Source organism: Mytilus galloprovincialis, chromosome 2 (genome assembly GCF_965363235.1).
Source record: "Mytilus galloprovincialis chromosome 2, xbMytGall1.hap1.1, whole genome shotgun sequence".
NCBI classification, from domain to species: domain Eukaryota; kingdom Metazoa; phylum Mollusca; class Bivalvia; order Mytilida; family Mytilidae; genus Mytilus; species Mytilus galloprovincialis.
This window is the reverse complement of record NC_134839.1, coordinates 65,915,668-65,940,186: the sequence shown is the minus strand read 5'-3', so window position 1 is coordinate 65,940,186 and position 24,519 is coordinate 65,915,668. Positions and strand designations below refer to the sequence as shown.

Sequence of the window (24,519 nt, the reverse complement as noted above, 5' to 3'; positions counted from 1 at the left end):
CATATTGACGGAAAAAAAGAACAAACATATAAGCTTACTTGAACATTCTTTCATCTTTTACGATTTCTTTAATTTCAAAAACGTGAAAAGGTGTTCATTGTTATTGAACTACTGTATATGATTTTATTGTCGGTTGAACGGCCGACTTGGAGATACTAAAATCGAACCATTTGTAGAAAGTTGCCTGACAAATTTCATAATAAGTCCAAGATGTCGTATCTTTTTACTATTCTTTTTGTATTTCGATATAATTAATCATGTATGGTTTTGATGACCAATAAGAATACATCCGTGATATACAGGAGGGTTTGAATGGGGTTAAATGATTAAAGAATAATGCCCTTAAAAATGAAGATTAGAGAAAAAAGGGGTTATTTTTTTGAAGATTAGAGAAAAAAAGGGGTTAATTTTTTTAAAGATTAGAGAAAAAGGGGTGAAAATTAAATGTTTACAGAATAACAGACCCCATCCAGACCCTCATACAGATTAGCAATTTCAGCTTCAACTGTTGCATATATACATTAATAACAAAGAGAAACCAGTTTGATGTAGCCGGCAAAAAGCTAAAATGTAGAAGTGACAGATAACAAGAAATAGCATAATAAATAGCAGGACACTAGTAGATGTATTAAACCCCGAGAATACTAATTAAGTTGTATTAAAGTTAGTAAACAAGCTATGAAAGGGGTCAAGTAGAAAACCAAAAAGAAGACTTTGCATAGGAATAAATTATCAACAGAATTGTGTCCTTCTTATTTGATAATCGACTGTCAACAAATAATGCAATATATTGGAGCGAACACAGGCAATTTATTATTAAGGCGAGTAACACAGATTTCAAACGCACAAGGGTTTGGGGACGAAATATTTTGTGGCGAAATAACTTCATATCTAATACTTCCGTTTCCGGTCTTATTTACAAACATTTTATTTGCAATGCGTTTTTGTGTTCACTTGAAATAGTATGTCAGACGTTGGGTCATTAGCTGAGGCAGCTAGAAAAAGGAAAGAAAGACTAAAAAATCTGAAGGGCAAGCAAAATACAACAGAATCTGAAGTTGCTGATTCAGAATTATCGGAAAAGTTACCAAAGTACGATGTTTTTACAACCTGCATTCGCAAAAAATAGCGAAAACATATTTAATAACATTATTATATAATCATTATACCCTCTCACTCGATTTTTTTTTACTTAATTTAACCAAGGATTTGTATAGTAAATAAATAGTTTATAATACTAATTGTTTTGAGCTGTAGTTTGCATAGTCCAAAAAAAAATAAAGGGTGGCAGGTACATGTAGGTGAAGCTTACATAAATGAAGAGATAAATGAAAAATGAACAAATTGATACCAGATTTGATCCGATTTGGATCTCCTGTAGTTGGTGATCGCAATACCAGTATTGTACACAATACTGGTATAAAAATTTTGTACCAGTATTGTAACTTAAAAAAAAAAAAAAAACAACAACAATACTGGTACATTACTGATATACCAGTATTGTAGTTGTATTGTTGACTGTACTTTAAGGTAAGATGTCTAAAGAAAAAATTTAAACAAAATTAGATTATATATTATCAAATTAACTAGTTTGTCTACATGAATTTTAAGGGTAGTTAAAGTAGTTGATTCATAACCATGGGCAATACAATTTGTAGCAGATATATCTACTGGTACAAATACTAATACTAGACAAGCACACCGACAGTAAGGAACCGTACAGGTGCTATCTGAAAAAGCTTGTAATATAGTATTAGCGTAAGAGAAAGTCCACTGAGACTGAATACTAAATATCAATATAGGGAGTGTGTGTGTACAATCAATAATGTCATCATCTGATTAACATACAATCATCCACTGTAAAATTGTCATGTCATAATGTTAATTTCATTATGCATATGTATGTGACACCTTTAATAAAAGATTAATATTAATTACCTATAGGTATAGGTATTGTTTATTTAAAAAAAAACACTATACTGGTACATTGTACAAAATTTTTATACCAGTACCAGTTTTGCGATCACCAACTACAGGAGATCTCCAGATTTATATAATTCCAAGGCCATTAGTTGGCACCAGAAGCGGCGAAGTAAGGCATCTATTTTGGACGGGCAAATATCCACTTTTTGATATGGGACGAGCTCTGATGTCCCACAGCCCCAGCTTTCCTGGCAAAAGAGCCTTTGGACGTCAGAGTAATCTATAGTTTGCAATGGTACAAGTTCGCAGTGGTATGAGTGTACATTGATACATGTTTTCAATGTTATATGATAACTTTAATTTGTATGACATATTCCCCTCTTGATTGGAAAATTTATAGTTTTATAGCATAAAATAGTCCAATCTTTACAAAAGCTTCGCTACCCTCGCCCTCTGTAACATGAAATTCTATGAAGAACTACTTCCTGTCAGTGAACCGTTACCATCACTTACACTTATCATTGCATATTCAGTGAGAGGGGTGGTGCATACACTCCTTTTGATTGGAAAATTTATCATTCTTTAGCATAAGATAATCCAAATTGAAATGAAAAACTACAAAGAACGGCTCACCTGGCATCACTATGCCACATTGATTGTAAAATGTATCATTTTTAGCTTAAAACAGTCAATTTTTTTTTTAATAACTTTGCTTTAATGGAATCACGTCCCTCTTCTAAAAATCATCCTCACCTTCATGTCATTATAGTTTAATTCAATTTACAGAAGCGTTGTGCTAAAACAACAGACAGTTAATATCTTCAGACAAAAATTTTGACTTTATTTGTAAATGTACTACATGTTCTGATTTGTTAAGTCCTATTAAGATAGGGAAATGAAAATTTTATGTAAAATTACCAAATTGAAGTGCATTTTGATGTCCTCTGTTTTGGAATGTTTTAACTATTTATTTGTTTATATGACATTGATTGATTGATTGTTGTTTGCCTAACATCCAGTGGCAAATATTTCATGCATATTCAGGATGAGAACAAGTTCACAATAAATACAATATGTAGGTTGTTGTAATAGAGGCCATCTAGGATGATGGTCGGGGTAATTTGGACTACCACTGAAAAATGAGGGTATATTGGATAGGGACAGAAATTTTGCCGTGCAACAGGCCACCTACGGACCCCTCAAAGAGTTGTTGCAAGGGTTCTTAATGTGCAAAGAGCTTGGCACTCTTTACACGAGGCATCAGATTTAACGTCCCCCTTCTGACCGGACATGACTGCGAACTTGATACATCCTGCACAGCCAAACGGACGCCCCACTTCAGCAAGCATTTTACTGATGGTCGGGAGAAGACCAAGTGACCATATTTCTATACCCCAGTCTCCCTTTATAAAACAAATTTTAGTCTGAGTCTATGGTGCTAGTGCCAAAAATATGACTTATCTCAGTCTGTCATGGTCCCTTGGTTGTTTATTTTTATTTATCTCAGTCTGTCATGGACCCTTGGTTGTTTATTTTTACACAATAAGTTTTTCAAGGCTAAAAATTACACTTAATAGCCAAAGAATACTTAAGATAATAACTATGGATATGGGAGATAATAATTTAAGGATTACTTCCCTTTGTACCGAATCTGATATACAATGTAATTTCCACATGAATTTCATGTTTTAAAAAGTAATCAATTTAAATAGAAACATGGATATTTTATGCAATTCTATAAACAGTAAAATAGTTAGTGTGTGTCTAAACAGAAAAACACATTTTCAGTTTTATTATGCTGTCATCATTTCAATTTAACCTAAACAAAAGCATTGAGAAAATGGAGTCAGACATGAACAATTTACTTATTTTTTTACGTTGATAGTCAATTTGTTCATTCTTATTCTCCATAAACTTTAGCCAGACACTTCAGTGTAAATACAATAAGAGCTTCAATTTGAAAATTCATATGGTCAGGGATGGAACATTGAATAATGAATATGCAAGTAATATTGAAAGTTAAAACAATTGCTGAAATATGGTATTCACATGCAATCTTCTCACGATAAATTTCTGTACTTTTATCATGAGTTAAAAACTGTTTTTAACTGATCTATGTTTTCTTTTTTTCAGACCAGTATTTAGAAGCTATAGACCACATGACGAAAACCTGCAGGAATCATTATTGCCAACAACAAAACCTGAAGATGGTAAGAAATTTGATCATTATTTAAAGCAAGGCTGAAATAAATTCAATTTTTATAACTTTATCAGAAGTAATAGCTATACTGTCAACATAGTTATGGTTTTTATTTTAAAAAGTCTTCCTTGGTCACTGGTAATATTTCCAAAAAAAAGTCCTACACAGATAAACATTTGAATTTACTTTTAACATTTATGGCAGTAACTCATTTAGCTCACAAAATCAAGTGACTGTTCTCAGCAAAAATACAGTACATGTATCTACAAATGCTCTCAGAATGCCTACACTTGTCAACAACAACCCTTTATTTTTTTACAGTGACAGTGAAGGTCAAAGATCAGCTTGACGCTACAAAGATTAAAGATGTTGTTGAGGAAGTGGTATGTATTTATAAGAGAACACCAATCATGTTTTTTTATCTGCAGAAATACACTGAGAAGATAATTTCATTATTTTTTTTCACATTGTTTATTTAAATCTATACTTGAAATGGATTTGGATGATTCTTTTGAACAGGGTTTGAAAAAGATATCCATGCTGTATGATTGTAAAATTATTTTGTGTAGACCAATTGATTTAGATTTTCACTCAGTAAAAATTTCATTCTTTTTAATCCACACATAATTTCTCTTCTTTCTACAGCATAGTAGTTGTTAGATATAGGAAGATGTGGTGTGAGTGCCAATGAGACAACTCTCCATCCAAATAACAATTTAAACAAAGTAAACCATTATAGGTCAATGTACGGCCTTCAACACGGAGCCTTGGCTCACACTGAACAACAAGCTATAAAGGGCCCCAAAATTACTAGTGTAAAACCATTCAAACGGTCTAATCTATATAAAATAAAATTTAAAAAAACGAGAAACGAGAAACACGTATGAATTACATAAACAAACTACCACTACTGTACATCAAATTCCTGACTTAGGACAGGTGCAAACATTTGCAGCGGGATTAAACGTTTTAATGGATCCAAACCTTCTCCCTTTTTCTGAAACAATAGCATAACATCATAACATAGAAAAACACACAATAAAATATCAATTGGCAGGCTTAACTCAATCAAAAAACGTACATTAATACACTGTAAACGAATAAATTTGATCTGCGATATGTGGCCATTTTCATTTAAATGTGAATACACAAATAAAATGGTGTGTTATTCATTAGGCTTGTGATAAATAATGTATTATATTCATAAATATATTTTACAGCTCACCCTTTAAAAGTTTGCACATTTAAATGAGAATGGTTAAAATTAAGTTTTGCCAAATACAGACAGTAATCTTTTCCTGGGGTTACAGGTAGAAAATTTTTAGTATTTTTTTTTTCGAAAATTTCTCTTTTAGTTAAAAATATAATTTATATATTATCTATGCAGGATTTGATGAATCTGGCACCTAGGAAACCAGACTGGGATTTGAAAAGAGACATTGCAAAGAAGTTAGAAAAATTGGAGAGAAGAACCCAAAGGGCTATTGCTGAATTGATAAGTAAGTTATTAAAAATGTAGGTTAATGAATTACACAAGATATAGGTATATGTCAATAATACATAAAACTAAAAGATATCTCGAGGTCAACATATGGTCTTCAACAATAGTGTCTATATGATATATCAAGCGACAAATGATTTCAAGTCTTCATCAAGATCCACGATCAACCATTAATACCCAAATGACAATGTTTTCTTGAACTATCCATTACTTCAGTTAAAACATCAAAAGCTTCAAAGTAAGTATCATATAATATTTGACTTTTGCCCTTAATAGATGTAAGAAGATATGATATGAGCATGTTTCAAAAGTACTTTTTTGATTTAAAAATATTCACCAAGTATTAATCAATATTCAAAAGAAACTCTAAAACTTGAAATTTAACAATTGAAAAATTAAATGTATAGATTTATTATCAGAAAAAAGATATTTTAAATCAAGGGCAGATAATTATATTAAATTTGGTAGGACTATTTGTATTTTTTTGGCTTTATAATAAGGCCTGTAACTTTTGCACTTGAGCATGTTGAAAAAATAGGTCTTGGTTTATAGATATTAACCAAGTATTATTCAATATACAAATGTACAAAAGAACCTCTTAAACTTAAAATTCAACAATAAAAGAATTAATGTGATAAAAAAAATTCAGATAATACGAATTAAAATCAAGGGCAGATAATAATATTGAATTTGATAGGACTATTTGTGTTTTTCGAAGACCAGCAATTGACCAGTAATGTAAATCTCTTTACAGGAGACAGATTACAGAACTCAGACCAGGATCTTGCTCTAGTCGTTAATGCAGGGGAAGCTATTGCTAGAACTGAAGAAGATGAAGATGATTGATGACTGATGTGGTGAACAGAAAATTGTGCTTGTTTCTGTACTTCATAAATGAAGAAAATAATAAGATTATTCCAATTTACTGAAAACCGACTGTATCTAAATCAGTTAATGTGTAAATACTGTAAAGATAGACATTTCTTGTGTATGGATGTCTTAAAGATTACTGGAATATAAAGAGGATGAATGACAGTAAATAAAATGTCAAAAAAGTCTTTAGTTTGTGAAGGTTTTTCAATCATACATGAAACGACATTATTTATGTATGTGTCTGTCCCAAGTCAGGAGCCTGTAATTCAGTGGTTGTCGTTTGTTTATGTGTTACATATTTGTTTTTCGTTCATTTTTTTTACATAAATAAGGCCGTTGGTTTTCTCATTTGAATTGTTTTACATTGTCTTATCGGGCCTTTTATAGCTGACTATGCGGTATGGGCTTTGCTCATTGTTGAAGGCTGTACGGTGACCTTTAGCTGTTAACGTCTTTTTCATTTTGGTCTTTTGTGGATAGTTGTCTTATTGGCAATCATATCACATCTTCTTTTTTTATATGAAAGGCATATACATGTACTAAGGTGTCATGAATTTTCATTTTTTTATAATTACTTAATATAATAAAGGATTTTACACTGACATGGTATCTAAATCATGTGACCATATTTTCCAAAGGTTACCAAGTTAAATCTCATTCAGTTATCATTAAGTGAAAAGTCAAACACATGGTACCATATTGCTTTCTATAAAAGATATAATGTTCTTCAGCATTTTTAAATCACTTGTCTTATTTACATTTTATACCAAGTCATCTTCATTAAGTATCAGAAATCAATTAAATTGGTGTACATGTATGCTTTTCCTACCAATTTCTTCTCAGCATTTTTTCAGTTCAACCTTGAGTTATCATTTTATTAGCCTTTTCTATAAAGTTTGAGCAGGGGCATTCACATCCTTATGCATCTCACTCACTCATTATGAGTAATAGAATAACTTTATCTGGTATATGGGTCCTTGCTCTGGCAGGTAGGGTTTACCTGACTTCTACCTAATTTCGTTGATCAGTGGTCAAGGTTGAAATAATGTTGTCATCAAGTTCGTATCTCTGATACTATAAGTATTGTAAAGTATATCTCTTGTATTGAATAATTGTTAGGTGTGAATATCTAATAAATGTCAGGTTTTATTTCTACCTTGACCTCATTATCATGGTTTATTGGACACTGTTTAGTTTATGTGGTTTGGTCTAATTCGTAGATACTATAAGTAATAGGGTCCCTACATTTTTATGTATGGAATTATTGGAGGTGTACATGTCTGTCGGGTTTGGTTCAAATGAACTGCAAACAATGAACTGAAACTCATTTTCATAGTTCATTGGTCAATGATAAGTTTTAGTAATTTTATCAGTTTATCAGATACTTTACGCAACAGGTCAACTTTATTTTGAGTATGGAATGATTGTAGTAAGATGTAAAAATCTATCTGGCAGGGTTTATATGACCTTGACCTCATTTTTATGGTTCATTGGTCAATGTGTAAGATTTTGTGGTTTGATCCGTTTCTCAAGTACATTAGCAATAGGACCACTAAATTTGATTTATGCAATGATTGTAATGTGTACATGTCTGTCTGTAGATAGATTGTAATGTGTACATGTCTGTCTGTAGATAGATTGTAATGTGTACATGTCTGTCTGTAGATAGATTGTAATGTGTACATGTCTGTCTGTAGATAGATTGTAATGTGTACATGTCTGTCTGTAGATAGATTGTAATGTGTACATGTCTGTCTGTAGATAGATAGAGGAAGATGGGGTGTGAGTGCCAATGACACAACGCTCCATCCAAATAACAATTAATAAAAGTAAACCACTATAGGTCAATATACGGCCTTCAACACGGAGTCTTGGTTCACACCGAACATTGAGCTAAGGGCCCAAAAAATTACTAGTGTAAAACCATTATGGTTTAACTGACCATGACCTCATTTTCATAGAACATTGATAAGTTTATGTTTTAATATATGATACTTGTAGTTAAACCTTCATTTGACAGACCTTTAGAATGAATTCAATGATAAGTAGAACAGACGAGACATTTCAGTGTGTGCAATCATATTAACTTTTAGTTGAGCGAAACCCAAGACACTAAGGTTGTTTTGGGGTGATGCATGGTTTTAAATATTTTATGTATAACTTCATTTTAACCACCATATTTCATTACTGATGATTTTTCAGTCCATACACAGTACTAACAAAATTCAGGTTAAAGACTGAGAGAAAAAGCATTAACCTATATAAGTAAAGAGGGATAGTTAAATCTATTCATTTATGGTTTTACCCCATTACATGCACATGGAGGTTATACATGTCTGGGTTTTTTTTTCTTTGAAAAAAGGGCTTGGAAATAAGTCATCTTCTTTCTATTTAAAATTCATCAGGTGTAAATAAAGGCAAAGTGATTGTTTGGATCATTGTTGTAGTCAGAGGGGGGAGAGGTGCCCTTTCCCCTATTTATGGGGAAAATTTGGTTGATTATTTAGGGAATCTCTGAAACATGACTGAAACAGGCACCCATTTGAGACAGTCCGTGCCTCCTCCCCTTTATGAAAAGAGGTAGGGCCAATTTGTCCTGATTTTTTTTCACAGAAGGGCCAATTTCAAAAAGTGCCGACAGAATAAAATTTACTATAAAAACAAAAAATAAAAATGCTTTTTGATCAATATATCGATTTACATAAATCATGATATGTTTGATAAATATTTAATTTAACCCTCAAAAAAGATGAAAGTTCAATATGCGGAATCTAGGTTGTTTTTAGGTAGTAAAAACGGAATCCCCCAAGAAGGACATTTCAAACCAAAAAAAAAAGTTATGTTTTTTGTGACTGTGGCAATTGATACTACCTTTTCCCTCAAAAATGAAATTGGTTTAATGTGTCCTTATATAAAAAAAAAACTTTTTAATGAAAAAAATGTAACATCTCTAAATTGTACAGATATAGCTCCTTAATAAGACCTTGATGACCAAGCATCGCTGTGGCTCAATCAGTAGAGCATAGAACTACAATAAAGATAAAAAAAAAAAAAAAAAAAAAAGCATAGAACTACAAAAGATTGTTTCTATCATATTTTTTTCGGATGTTTGCTTAATTCATCGAGTCATTCTGGTTCATTTTGACTATATAGTATAAATTATTTTACAAAATGTTTTATTAAAGAAAAAAATACTGTATCGCTTATTGTGTGCAATCCTATGACTGTCCATACTCTTGACTTACTTTCTATTCATGTGTTTACATTTATAACATATATGCAAGGAACAACTGCCGTCAAACTGAAGTAGGTGCCTGTACATAACAAATAACATGATAATTGATTCTATAGAAATGAATCCCAAATGTTGCGTGTGTAATATACACATAACATAAAAAGGGCCATTGTATACAAGTTTCAAAACAACACTGACAATTTTTCGAAACCTTTTTGTACGACCGTAGAATTTTTGCGGATTTTACGGTCGTATATTGGTATGACGTTGGCGCCGTCTGAAGACACATTGCTTTTATCGCACTATAACTTTAGTTTAAGTAAATGGAAATCTATGAAATTCAAACACAAGGTTTATGACCATAAAAGGAAGGTTGGGATTGATTTTAGGAGTTTTGGTCCCAACAGTTTAGGAATAATGGGCCCAAAGGGTCCAAAATTAAACTTTGTTTGATTTCATCAAAAATTGAATAATTGGGCTTCTTTGATATGCCAAATCTAACTGTGTATGTAGATTCTTAATTTTTGGTTCCGTTTTCAAATTGGTCTACATTAAGGTCCAAAGGGTCCAAAATTAAACTTAGCTTGATTTTAACAAAAATTGAATTCTTGGGGTTCTTTGATATGCAAAATCTAAACATGTATTTAGATTTTTAATTATAGGCCCAGTTTTTAAGTTGGTCCAAATTGGGGTCCAAAATTAAACTTTGTTTGATTTCAACAAAAATTGAATATATGGGGTTCTTTGGTATATGCTGAATCTAACCATGTATTTAGATTTTTGATATTTGAGCCCGGTTATCAAATTGGTCCACATTGAGGTCTTAAGGGTCCAAAATTGAACTTTATTTGATTTCATAAAAAATTGAATTCTTAGGGTTCTTTGATATGCTGAATCTAACCATGTATTTAGATTTTGGATATTGGACCATAATAGGTAAATGTCCAATTTAAAACTTTTAAGTTTTTAAGTTTAAGTTCTTAGACCACATTCATTTTGTGTCAGAAACCTATGTTGTGTCAACTATTTAATCACAATTCAAATTCAGAGCTGTATCAAGCTTTCGTGTTGTGTCCATACTTGCCCCGACTGTTCAGGGTTCGAACCCTGCGGTCGTATAAAGCTACGCCCTGCGGAGCATCTGGTTTGAACATGATATAATATAATATGAAACAAATGCAGTCAACAGCACTCAGTTTTGTCGCCAATTCACTAACTGTGTTACTGTAGATACTAGTACTGAAATTTTTATCATCGTCCCTGCACCAGTACCTTAGTCATCAGAAAATAAGACAACACCACAGAACAAATCAATTACGCTACAAATCGTGATTGTAACTAAAACATCAAGAAGCTGTTGCATCTGTATCACAACGAAGGGCCGATTTGTTAAAATGCCAGAAAAGGACTTATAACATGTGTTAGTAACACAAGGTGTTCTATGACCAACTGATGCAAGATGTTCTCCGGTTAAAATATATATTATCTCTTCTCTTTTCTAGACGCTAAAACCTTAAAAGACCAGGACAAATACAGATATACATATATTCAGAACGAGAAAAACAACATCCCATTTGAATTTGTTCGATATTATTTAGCTTCTTGACAAGTTACGTGGTATAGTACCTTATGCGTATAAAAGGTGTTAACAATTAAACAAAATCAATATAAGAAAAATCAATAGTCTTGGCCATGTTTTTTTTAGTAATACCTGTTCAGGGTATGAAAATAGATGATATGACGTATTTTCATGTACTATAATTAGCATTTATCGGGCTATTTAAAACGTGATTGCCTATTTTATCGAATGAAAAGAATCCAGGGGAAAATGGCCATAGCTCTTTCTGCATCTGTCCCACTGGTATATAAGTTTATATATGTGTCCATGTGAAATAAAATAAGGGCCAACAAAAGTATAAAATTGAAAATGGGAATGGGGAATATGTCAAAGAGACAACAACCCGACCACAGTAGAGCACCAATGGGTCTTCAATGCAGCGCGAAACTCCCGCACCCAGAGGGGTCCTTTAGCTGGTCCCTAAAAAATATGTATACTAGTTCAGTGATAATGGACGTCTTACTAAACTCAGGATTATACACAAGAAAGTAAGATTAAAAACCATACAAGACTAACAAAGGCCAGAGGCTCCCGACTTGGAACAGGCACAAAAATGCGGCAGGGTTAAACATGTTTTTTGAGATCTCAACCCTCCCCTTATACCTTTAGCCAATGTAGAAAAAACAAACACACAACAATACGCACAGTAAAACTTAGTTTAAGAGAAGTCTGAGTCCGATGTCAGAATAGGTAACACAAATGACAATAAAACATTAATATCAAAAGACTACTAACAGTTACTGACATGCCAGCTCCAGACCTGAATTAAACTGATTGAAAAATTATGTCTTCGTTATATGAATATCAAGCCCAATCCCTCCCGTTAGGGATTATAGCTTTTTTTCTTCTTCAGAAAAATTTATGCAAGATTTGAATATGATGTTATACCTGTTAGCTCCTGAGTTGTTATAAATAATTCTCGGATAAAGCTACTCCTAGAACAGACAGAAGGCAATTAAGAAGAAATATATGACACAAAGATTTAACAATTTATTTTGATTTTGATATGGTAAAATACAATACAGTTCATAAAAATGTATATGTCACTTTAGACAACATCTGATTAAAAATTAAACTGAAAGTTGATAGGTTTACATTAATTGAAACTGTTTTTTACATAAATGGTTTTTTTTTTAAATCAACTGATATATGAGTTACTTTAAAAAAAAAAAGTCCCTGTTTGCTTTGAAATATTCCGATATAAAGTAATAAAACGTGGCATATTGCTAATGCGTTCAGTTAATGTTTAACCTAACAGCAGCTTGGTTAAAGTTTTATCAAATTTATATGATTCATTGCCCTATATTATTGATAGCCTCATTCAATCGGCTTTGTTTCAGAAAATGATAACTATACCTGACTTTGATAGTTTTTTGGTTGAATATTGATCTGGAATATAGATGTCCTAATTGATTTTGTGTCATTGCATTTGTTTTAGTGTTCAGAAATCTTGACACAACCTAGAATTCCAAAGGGAATTATTTCTGAAATAGAGTCGTCATGAAAAGTCTAGATTCTTAGATGGAAAATCCAGAAGGATTTTTTTTTTATATAAAAATTAGAATAATATTAAATGTCATTCCTATACAAAACGATGCTCATGGGGTTTAAACGTTACCAGTGTATACTTTTGATTATTTGCGATTAACTAGTAAATATTTTCAAAACATAATTTTGATTTAACTTGTGACCAGAATGAAAAAAACATCACAACCAACAAGGAGATAAAAACATTTAAACCTAACATTTAACGAACAAATTATATTTATGTAAACTGTTACAATACACATTTAATACCTGCAAGTACTGCATGCAGTGGTGAACATTATACAGAGTATGTTTCATTTCCCCGGGCCTTTCTATTACTATAAGAAACCGACAAATTAATTAATGGTGTACTTAGTGAGACAGCAACCAAACAATAATATAAAACTAAAATGACTAAGAGGTGCAGTTTTTCAACACACTTTTCTCTGTAGGCTTATTTCAAATTAATGTATGAAACAAACAAACACTGACTATTTCAATCTTGAACTAGGAAAATACTGTAAAAAGATTCACATACTTTGAATTCACAACTGACATAAAAAAATGTAGTCAAAAGTTAAAACACCAGAAAGTTTACAGTAGAAAAAATGGTAATACTAAATAAGTAAGGTCCACCACGGAATATACCATCTGCTGCCGTATTTGTAATATTGTAGGTAAGGTGAACAGGTAAGATGTCAGATGACAATGGTATGCTATTACATTTGTTGTTAGCATTACAGCAGATGAAACAGTCTATGTCAGACATAGGATCGCAATGGTTGTCACAATATCCATGTTCTAATACACATCTCCTTATCACGCTTGAAAGGTAATGGTTGTCTGACTCAGTCCTGAACTTCACTTTTGTCTGTAAAAAACAAACATAATTGAGCTACAGAAACATAGCAAACCGCTAAAAGCCCATTTTATGAAAACTAAAACAAATATGTCATGAAATCAGTCGAGCTAAAGCAATATTTTCCCACTAAATGACTTTTTTTTTGGTATATTGACATTCTATTCTATTCTATACATATTATCAAAACATTATTATTTTTAAGCTAGATATAAAAGTCATAATTTCTTGTGATAATTTAATATCATTTCTGATCGTTTGTAGAACCTGGCATATAAAAAAAATGTATATCTGTTGTAAACCACAGATCTTTTGGTTGACAATACACATAATGAGTTGATATTAATATTAGCTTGTTAAGTTATTTGGGGGAGACAACTGCTGTATGTCATCATATTCATAAAATAAATCCTTCCAAAATTAATAGCAAGAGGGTAAATCTGAATACTAGTAACATTTTGTTTAGGGGAATCGATGAAAAGATAGACATTTATATTTTAATGTAATATTATGTGACCCAGTCGAGTAAACCCAAGTATTTGTACAAGTGCATTTTTGATTCGCTGCTTCTTTAAGCACACACATTCAATGGTCGTTTACGAAAAAGAGGCTGAGCAAAAACGGCTCGGAGTCAGAAATGTTATCATTTAGTGTGATATGTCTTCATGTGGATTGCCCATTTTTACGCCATGAACTAATCCGTCTTCCTGTGGATTGCCCACGTTTACGCCATGAACTAATCCGTCTTCCTGTGGATTGCCCACGTTTACGTCATGAACTAATCCTAAAACACATGACTTCGTGGGACATCAATCTCTGTTTGTTTTTTTGTTTGTTTTTTGTGTGATATTTTATTTATTTTAACATCCATTTGCTATTTTTCATTTTCTATTTGCTGTGTTTTACTATGATTCAATACGTGCCACTAAAATATATTTGAAGAAGAATGCGAAATTCGATATGTTCAAGTATTACCTTCACTGTGCTTAAACGGCTGTGGGTAACTTAAGTTACCCACAGCCCAAGATGGAGCCGCCTTGCGTCGGTTAGATACTTTTCTTCTATAGAATAACAATACCACGAATGCATCAATTAAACAACTGAATTTAAAAGTTGTATTATTCGTTTAGGGAAACCCCTAAACTGGAAAGGTGATTAAATTCTACAAAATAAACGATCACAGCACGATTTAAAAAAACACTTAGGCTGTCCGTAACTTCAAAACAACTTGTCCGTAACTTTTTTCATCATACCAATAGAGATGTCCGTAACTTTCAAAGAATCGACATACGCGGATGTAATGTTTAAACTGATGATAGAGATTGCATCGAATACATATTCACAAAACGAAATAGATGTCTAGTATGATATAATTCATTGTATCGATGGAAGACAAAATTGGGAAAAATATGAAAAAAATCACGATAAATCCGCAAAACTCGGGTCTCATTTTGTATAACGTCGGGGTACCCGAATCGCCTAGTTCGGAGGGTTGTTTCCGATCATAGCAGATAAACTGTTGAAACATCATTGTTCGTTTTTATTTTTGAACAAGTAGACTACACAAGTATTTTTTACACATACATGTAGCATGTATACACTTACTGATTTTCTGCCAGCAACGACACGGGTAGCGTGAATCCGGGATTTTGGAGGGAAACCCAAATTGCCCAGGCATGCAGTGAGTGGATAGACTATACGAGACTTAAGTGCACAAACTTTTTGCGTCTTTTTGAAAAAGCCAAAAACACTTTTCTCTCATCCCCACAAAAACAAATCCCATCAGCATCGACAGTAAAATAATAGGGGTGTCAATCTGGACACACTGGGACGTTGCGCACGGTGATATTGCGGCACAAGATTTACAGTAAATGGGAAAACTTAAAAAAAGGACATTTTGTATAAATGAATAAACCTACTTTTACAGCTAGCTGCATATTTCATTTGTATGCAAGTTGCATTAATTCTCATTAAACTGAATAAAACTAAAAGACACAATAGGTAAAAGTCAGTGACAATAAAAGGAAAAGAGCAGTCAACATAGTGTAACAATTCGACATAGCATATAAAAATATAAATAATTACGTAGGACAACAGGGTAATTTAATAGTCTAACAACCCCTGATAACATACAAAGAGAGAAAAAAAACATACTAGGAAACATATTAAAAAAATCATAACACTATAACTAACAGGTGGGATGTATAAATACCGAGCCGCGTCAAAGAGTATTCATCAAAATACACATAGAAAGAAACAGAGGTGAAGGTAAACCGCAAACATATAATTAAACTCAAAACATTAAAGAGTATGGAAAAGCCTTGGTCTGACAAGCGAAAAACGTCGATAAGACGCACATCAGTAAATAAAAGTTCAAACCATAACCAGTATAGAGTACCACAAACTCCACATAAAACTTCTGTGGTGTAAGTATGATGCGTTAATAAAATCACATTTGGTGGTCAATGAGTAGTATAAACGGCCGCGAAGGTTACAAATATGATGTTAATTGTCTTCTAATTGTTGAAATTGTAATTCTTAAAATTTTAAATCAAAAGTTACCCACATCTAAAAATAAAGTTACGGACAGTCTGCTTAGTTTCGATCAAAAAGTTACGGACATCTTATGCATTTTTTAAAGTTGACCTTCCGCTTTAGTGAACTCTATATTAACAAATTTATGGTAATTGTTAGTCATTTCTTTATTCAATAATCCTATAAATATTTACATTCTGCATGAAAAACGTCGCAAAAGGTACCTTTTGTATGAATTAAATATCAACGAGTTTAAAGTCCGCCATCTTGGGCTGTGGGTAACTTAAGGGCATACGATACAGTTACAGGGGATGTAATGACGTTGCTAACGTAAAATGTTATTTTCGCGACGTCAAACTATGACATATCGGGAAAAGATGCATTTTTCGACTATTTTTTATCATTCAAACTGATTTAATTTGAAAACGAGTGCATGGACCCCTATTTTTTAAAACGACCTTTTGTTTCATTTTGCAGGGAGAATATGTGGACCAAATTTTATAAAACTGTAAATAGAGGATTTTTTTTAATTTTGATAAATATACAGCAAAAAAATACGATTTTTTCTTAATTCATAACCATTTGATAAATATGAGTTATTTCTGAATAAAAAATGCATATTTTTTTAGGATACTTGTTAAATACAAAAATTACAAATTATCTAACAAAAAAAAAATTGTGTTTATCTCTTAAAACAAAAAAGTTATGGCTTTCTTTCGAAAAGGAAAATACAGCCACAAATCCGAATTTTGAGCAAATATACAAAATTTTGACCTCGTTTAACTCAAAAAGTAGCACATGAAGGTATATTTTTTCTTATATATTTGATTTAAGCAGGCAAAAACTAGCCTATATGGAAATTTTCATTAAACTGTAAATACAGGATCAAAACTGTATCGTATGCCCTTAAGTTACCCACAGCCGTTTAAGCACAGTGACCTTGTAAATTTACACGTTAAAATTGGATTCAGTGTGTCGGTCTACAGCAATTTCTAACGTCAAATGCTTATAAAATGTTAATAAGTATAATCATATTATATAGAAAACACTGAACTATAGTCGACTAGTATATTTTCTGGGGCAACATTTACTAAAAGAATATAGAAAAAAGTATAACAAAAATACCGAACTACAAGGTAAATTTAAAATTGAGAAGTCCATAAATAATGCCAATAAAACCAAGGGAATGGATAAAAAACAGATCACATACTTTTGGTACATGCATTTTCGGACGAAAATAGTGTGTGAACCTGGTTATGAGCTAGCTAAACCCCCCACTTGTATGACAGTTATTCATAGTGCCGTTATATTGACAAAAATGGGTGAGTTACCCAAATAGATAATATGTTGATTTGACAGTAATTAGGATCCAGTGGCCAAAAACTTATTGACCCAATGACAGACGTACAAAACAACTGACTTTTAAAAAATTTCAAACAAACATACAAAAAAATTAACAAAGATGCAAACAAAAAGTTGTTGTAGTTGATAGAATATTTGAAAAAAAGTGCTAATTTCGAAACCATCTCATAATCTTGAGAAGAATTGTGCCTTGTATAGACGAACATCATTGTATCACTAGTTCTGTTTTAATTAAGATATTGTAGGAAAATAACATTTTTTAAGCAGTTGGTCCTGAATGAACACTTATACATAGTCTATCAGTGGCGGATCCAGAACTTTTCCTAAGGGGGGCCGCTCCAGTCATGCTTCAATTATATAATCAATCAAATTTTTCCCACGAAAGGGGGGGGGGCGGGCCCCCAGGACCCCCCCCCCCCCCTGGATCCGCCTATGTCTATATCAATGTAAATTGTTTATTTAACAGCTAATCTTGAGCATGCATACTCTAGATTTACGATTTTAAAACGGATTTGTTTACCTCACAAATGAAGTTTTCGTTACCATCTGTTTGTTCACATAGCGTAGTGTTTTCTCTGAATGGCGCAGATACACATCCAGCTTCTGTTGTCTCTCCTGCAGTCCATTCACAGGATATGCATTCTAGTCCTGATGACACTCCTGAAAGACGGATTGCAGATCAGCTTTTAATGTATCATTCTATTTTACTTTTGTAATAATAGTGCAGTACAAGTGCATGGTGGACACTCTTCTGTAAAAAATCCATTTTTCTTAAAGATTGGATATGTCAGAGTGGGCATTCATATTTACCCATAGACAAACAATCTTCCATGTAGAGTTACCGGTCCTTGCCGGAAGTGTTGCAAAACATTCTTTGAGACATTCTTCCGCATGCTTTGACACTATATGCATAAATATTATCAATGATTTGTTTACTTACATATATATATATCTAACGACAAAACATTTTCATATTATTAATTAATGTTCTAAACAAAAATATTTGTATTTATTGAATAGATGTATTTATAACAACGATAAGGGATGCTACTTTGCACTCGTTGATATCCGCGTATTTAGTATGTATAAATAGATCGGTTACAAACCCAAAACGAATATCTAGGCGATAGTAATACACCAGAATGCCATCACGGTCATTCGCTGTAAAAAAAAAACATGCATGGCCCTCTTTTAATATACATTGAACTATACTAAACCAAAGCTGTATTTATAAAGGATCGTATAGTTATAAAGGCTAAATTAATAATAAATTTATGAATTGATGTGCATACATTTTCAAGTCAAGTTAAGCGATGCTGAAGCGATGGTTTTCATGATTTACATGCAGACAGCTTACGTGGATGTCTGTCTGTATTATTTTTAAAGGCGTTTCAATGCAAATGAAATTAACAATATTTTACCGTTAGTGCGACATCCATTATTAATGAAAGCCTTATCGATTTTCTATCGCTCCTGGTTGACACCTAATACCGATACATGAGTATGCTTAGGCGGATACAGTCCAACAAAGGAGTGATATTGGGGGAAGCATAATGTTAACGGGGGACATATTCATTAATTTTAATAAAACCTTTATATACTTTTTTCGATACAAATAAAATAGCGCAAGCAGAGAACAAGCTCAGGACCAATTACGATTCCATTTCAGACAAACAATCGTTATATGAAAACCTCCAAGTAATGATTTGAAGTTTTTCTGTAATATTAACAATCGCATATCAATATATATCTATTTATTTGTTTGTAGTTTAAAAAAATATATATGTAGTGTTTTTGGTTTTTTTGCAGAAGTGACCTAAATGCAAACAGCTTTGAAAATCTTTATTCTCTCCGCCATTAGATAAAGGAATATTTTTTCTGAAGGATCGATAATGCACTAATGACCATGCAGAGAAGATAAATTACAAAAAAATATCCTTACCGAATAAAAATGTGACTATTGATAAAATTGTCCCTGAGTATAACAATAATAATTCCATTTCAGAATTCTACATATCAAAGGTCATATTGCATTTTAAAGCTCTGCTATGTTGCTGTTTTCGAAACCGTTTGCTACTGTTAAGGGAATACATCGATTACGAAAAAAAGAAGCGTTCCGAAGTATTTTGCGGGAAAGGAAGAGGTAATCATCCCTGCAAATGGACTTTCTATACTTCATTTCACATTTCTTGTGGCCTAGCGCTTAACGTTAAATTTGGTTTGCAACGGTCGTGGTCGTTAACACTTTATATTTAAAAGTCTTTTGAATGCACATTTCATGAAAAATATTTTTTTGTCAGATCCTTACATGAGGGTATGCATAGGGTTTAGTGGATAAAAATAACTGGAAAAATAGGGGAAGAAAAATTTGGGCAAAATATAAAAATATAAAATCGTAAAAAAAGTATGTCTAAAAGATTATCAATACTAACATCATTGTACTGTGCAGATGGTTACAGGTAATAATTACAGAAATAAATGATTAACAGAAAAACGAAATCATGCACATAGAAAGATCATAAAGTGGATCAAAGTTCATGTTAAAGAAAGGCTCATGAGAATTTGGCAATTTTGTTTAATGATTAGAGAGAAAAAAACAGATAGAACAGTGAAATTATTTTTTAAAGCTTTCTCAATCCGTACTTTGTAACATACACTTATTAAGCTAATATTGCATGGGGTTTCTGGTGATCTCATATGAGGTTTTTTTCTAGTTAACATACCTTTGGTCTTACAACACATCAAGCCATTTCAACTGATTTTTAACCGTTTTTTTAAAGCAAATGTCAGTTATTGATATGGTGATGTACGGTTGACGGCCGGGTGTCTGTCAAACACTATCTGTGCAATAACTTGAAAACGATTTTACAAACTCTTTTCAAATTAGGATATTTGTTATTTCCTGTGACTATTTCGATTTTCACTATTTTAGCTTTTATCGTTGTTGGGTTGTAGACCCTTTAGTAGCAAAAAGTGATACTTAAATTGATTTTGGCCTTTCTATTTCTGAACCCTATATTTTTTTTTACTTGTTCGACATTTGCAAAAAAATATTCTCATATGCAGGAAAATCCGGTCTACTGTCAATCTGACACCCTCTTGTTACAGTTTTTACATCTGCTGTGCTGTTATACCGCTGTCCAAAGTAAGAAGAGGGTTGGGTGCCCGCAAACATGTTGAAACCCGCCACATTCTGTAAGTGCTCATCCCAAGTCAGAAGTTTACAATTCAGTAATTGTCGTTCGTTGTTGTATATCATATTTGTTTTGTACACGTAAACTCATGTCATTTGTTCCTCGTTTAATTGATTAATATCTTGTTGGAGTCTTTAAAGGTTGTTATTCTGTCACGTGGATTTTGGTAACTGTTGAAGGCCGTAAGTTGACCTATACCTGCTAACATCTACGTCATTTGAATATATCGGCGACTCTGTGGATAGTTAACTTGAAAATTCTAGAAAATAGCAAATATAGGTTATTTGTAGTACATGTTTGGTCGTATAATATAGAAATACGCGAAAATAATTAATAGGAAGAAAGGCAAGAGGACTTAAAAAATTTTCATTCCCCAAGTACCTGTATGTCATTTACTATTTGTATTGATGATAATATGTTTCGTCGTTTTAGAAATCAGAATCGAGATTGTGCCAATGTTCAAATGCGCCTTCGCACTCTCAGTCTGGACGAGTCTGATCACGCATAGTATGCTATGGTTGGTCACATAGAAATAAAGGCTCGACCATGCATAGCTTCATTTCTATCAGAAATTTAAAGAATACAAATTGATACCGTATTTATTATACACACATTTCGATCTTTACCAAAACGATCGTAATAAAGCTGTCTTACGGATTATTTATTTTGTTGTCTACTAATTGCATTGGATAAGTTACCGGGTTTATCATCAGCTCAGCAGGTACTGACATGACTTATAACAAACCTATAGCTAGATATCTATATTTTTTTCCTCCCGAAGAGGTACTGTGGAATAGAAATATGGTTACCGTCTTCCGACCGACAGTAAAACCCTTGCCAAAGTGGGGGTCCGTTTGGCTGTATGGGATTTTCAAGTACGGTCAGAAAGAGTCGTGTAGAGAGAGTGTCACGCTTACTGCACGTTAAGAAACCTTGCAACAGCTCTTTAAAGGGTCCGTAGGTTCCAGTTGCAATACATATCTAATAAATATACAATCGATGTACAGTTGTACTCTCATTTTTAAAGGCATTCTATATACATATTTACTTCCCAACATCATCATCCCGAACGTCTTCAATTACAGGACGTGCCCATTGTAATTCTCGTCTTGAACATGTATGGCGTTTTTGTGAAAGCATCTAACAATCACTGAATCATTTAACATTGTCCGTTCACCGTGGCATGGCTTCATAGCCCAACTTTCATATTTTAAAATCAGAGAAGCTACTCAAGTTTCAGGTTTCAAAGAACAAGATGAACAGTCACGATTAAAAATACTATACAAGGGTATGGCAAAGCCGTTCTCGTCAAAACTATGTTTAAACCCTTTTTTCGAAAAAAATACACACTGAGATTTAAAAACCTAAAATAACACACTGAGATTTAAAAAAATAAAAAAACACACTGAGATTTTAAAAAGACACACTGAGATGAAATAAATTGAAAAACACACACTGAGAATTGTTAATTACACACTGAGATTAATATGCAAATTACTAATGAATATTCATGAGATGAATAATTCAACAGATTAATATCTTGATCTGAAGAACTCTTGTCATTATAATGAAATGCGATTCCTTTAACCAACATTCGTAATAAATTTCAAGACTTAACATCGCTCATTTTCATAAGTTTGTTGCCTATACTTCAGATCATTACTACCAGTAATTAAACATGTGTCCCTTTTCAAAAGTCTTCCAACTGTTTCCCTGATTTCGCCAGTTAATCTTTTATAGTTTTGTTACGTTTATATGCTATAATAGACACTTGAGTAAAAATTTCACTGCATTCTTTTGCAGATTGTTCCAATGTTTTCTTATAATTTTGATAAAGTTTTTCACCATTTGGTTATATTTTGTAATAAGAGTAAGTGGGTATCTTTCTTGTTCTTGTATTTCTAAAGTTTTTTTTTTTATTAATAATTTGGAACCAAATCGAAGGACTAACGAGTTCTGTCCCCTTGTTGTTTTAAGCTTGTAATAGATTCAGATTAAGTATGCTAATTAGATATGTGCGCATAAAAAGTGCGCACAAATCTCAGTGTGTAATTTTAAATTCTCAGTGTGTAATTTTAAATTCTCAGTGTGTAATTTCAAATTCTCAGTGTGTGTTTTCAGTTTATTTATTCTCAGCTAGTGTGTCTTTTTGAAATCTCAGTGTGTAATTTTCAATTCTCAGTGTGCGTTTTTCATTTTTGTAATCTCAGTGCGTCTTTATGAAATCTCAGTGTGTAATTTTTAATTCTCAGTGTGTAATTTTCAATTCTCAGTGTGTAATTTTCAATTCTCAGTGTGCGTTTTGAAGTTTTTAAATCTCAGTGTGCTTTGTTGTAATTAATTCTCAGTGTGTAAATTTTACGAAAAATGGTTTAAACATAGTTTTGACGAGAACGGCTTGCCATACAGGGGTACTTACAAAATAACAATAAATCGATCTAATTGCAAATAATTTCAGTCGCAAAAAAAAAGATATACACCCGAAAACAGTGGTCCGTTATTCACTGGGGAAAAACACGATCATTACAACCGGACACCGTGTATCTACCGTGCACGTGGTAGTAATTAACAGAATATTTTTAAGACCATAGATGTATAAACAGTTCGTATAATTAATATCCATGTTTAGATTAATCACAATTTTGGAAAATTTGACAAGTAAGGGGAAATTAAAAAAAACAGTGAAATCCCGAGGTCCCGAATTTAAAGAAATTTAAATCCCGACATCCCGAAATTCGAAAAAAGAGTTTCCAGATCACGAAAGGATAAATCCCGAAATCACGAGCTTAAAAAAAACACCCGATTCCGACGTCCCGAAAAAGGTCCTGCCCCCTCACAAGTCACAATAAAGATCAATAAACAGTAAACGAAAGTAACCATGTGTCACCTGAGGGTAAGAGAATTTATACCCCCCCTTTTTTTGCAATGCCTTTCGAAACTCCCATCTGCAAATAACGTATCTTAAAAGCAAATAAGTGTTTTTAATTGAATTTTACCTATTAAATGTTGGAGGTATCTATCTCATAATTCATAATTCATGGGCGGATCCAGCTATTTTAAAAAAGGGGGTTCCCAACCCAGGATAAAAAAAATCGTAAGGGTTCCGAGGAACCCAGTGTCTCGCCTACTTTTGCCGTACTTTCGCAGGCTCAACAAAAATGAGGGAAAAAATCAATAAAAATATTTCTCTTGGTAATATCGTTGATTATAAAAAGCTTCTGTCAAAGTTTGATAAAAATCCAGGGTAGTTTATGAATCTAATAAATGTTTTTAAAAAGGCCAAGGAGGCTATTTTGCAGGAGCCGGTCAGTAAATAGCCCCTAAGAGGCTCCGGCAAAATAGCCACTGCCTTTCAGAAAAATAACTGCAGACTGTATGTAATGTTAACTGGAAGAAGTCCATTTATAGGTAAAATACAGATACACGGGTACCAAATTTTAACAAAATTTCCTTTTTATAGATACTAGATTTTGGTCATAAACAAGTTCTGTTCATGCAAGTTTGGTACAAATTAAAAATATAAGAAAGTTATTAAAATTTTAAAAACTTTAACCACAGAGTGAATTTGTTGTTTCCTGGCAGAAAGACTAAGTCCAGTTAAAAGTAAAATACGGAAAAATTGGAATTTTATTTTTACAAAATTTACTTCTGGATACTATCTTATGATCATAAACAAGCTAATGTCCAAGTGT

General features: G+C 32.5%; 1 protein-coding gene and 1 long non-coding RNA gene across 2 annotated transcripts; one reads left to right on the top strand and one right to left on the bottom strand.

Moving 5' to 3' along the window:
- Positions 1 to 887: 887 nt before the first annotated feature.
- On the top strand, positions 888 to 6,682 carry LOC143064148 (coiled-coil domain-containing protein 12-like). Its single transcript, XM_076236770.1, has 5 exons — positions 888 to 1,092; positions 4,057 to 4,133; positions 4,445 to 4,506; positions 5,511 to 5,622; positions 6,379 to 6,682. Exons 1-5 carry the CDS (start codon positions 965 to 967, stop codon positions 6,468 to 6,470), a joined length of 471 nt encoding a protein of 156 aa, XP_076092885.1. The 5' UTR covers positions 888 to 964; the 3' UTR covers positions 6,471 to 6,682.
- A 5,844-nt stretch (positions 6,683 to 12,526) lies between these two features.
- LOC143064147 (uncharacterized) lies at positions 12,527 to 19,738 on the bottom strand. Its single transcript, XR_012975191.1, has 3 exons — positions 19,576 to 19,738; positions 18,154 to 18,293; positions 12,527 to 13,748 (listed from the first exon to the last, which is right to left on the bottom strand). It is a non-coding gene; the product is annotated as an uncharacterized LOC143064147 (long non-coding RNA).
- Positions 19,739 to 24,519: the final 4,781 nt, after the last annotated feature.

What these genes read in the sequence shown, in the direction of transcription:
- LOC143064148 (XM_076236770.1), top strand. Translation starts at nt 965, where the DNA reads ATGTCAGACGTTGGGTCATTAGCTGAGGCAGCTAGAAAAAGGAAAGAA. An exon ending in TTATCGGAAAAGTTACCAAA is followed by an intron (nt 1,093 to 4,056) that starts GTACGATGTTTT and finishes TCTTTTTTTCAG; the next exon opens with ACCAGTATTTAGAAGCTATA. An exon ending in AAGATGTTGTTGAGGAAGTG is followed by an intron (nt 4,507 to 5,510) that starts GTATGTATTTAT and finishes TTATCTATGCAG; the next exon opens with GATTTGATGAATCTGGCACC.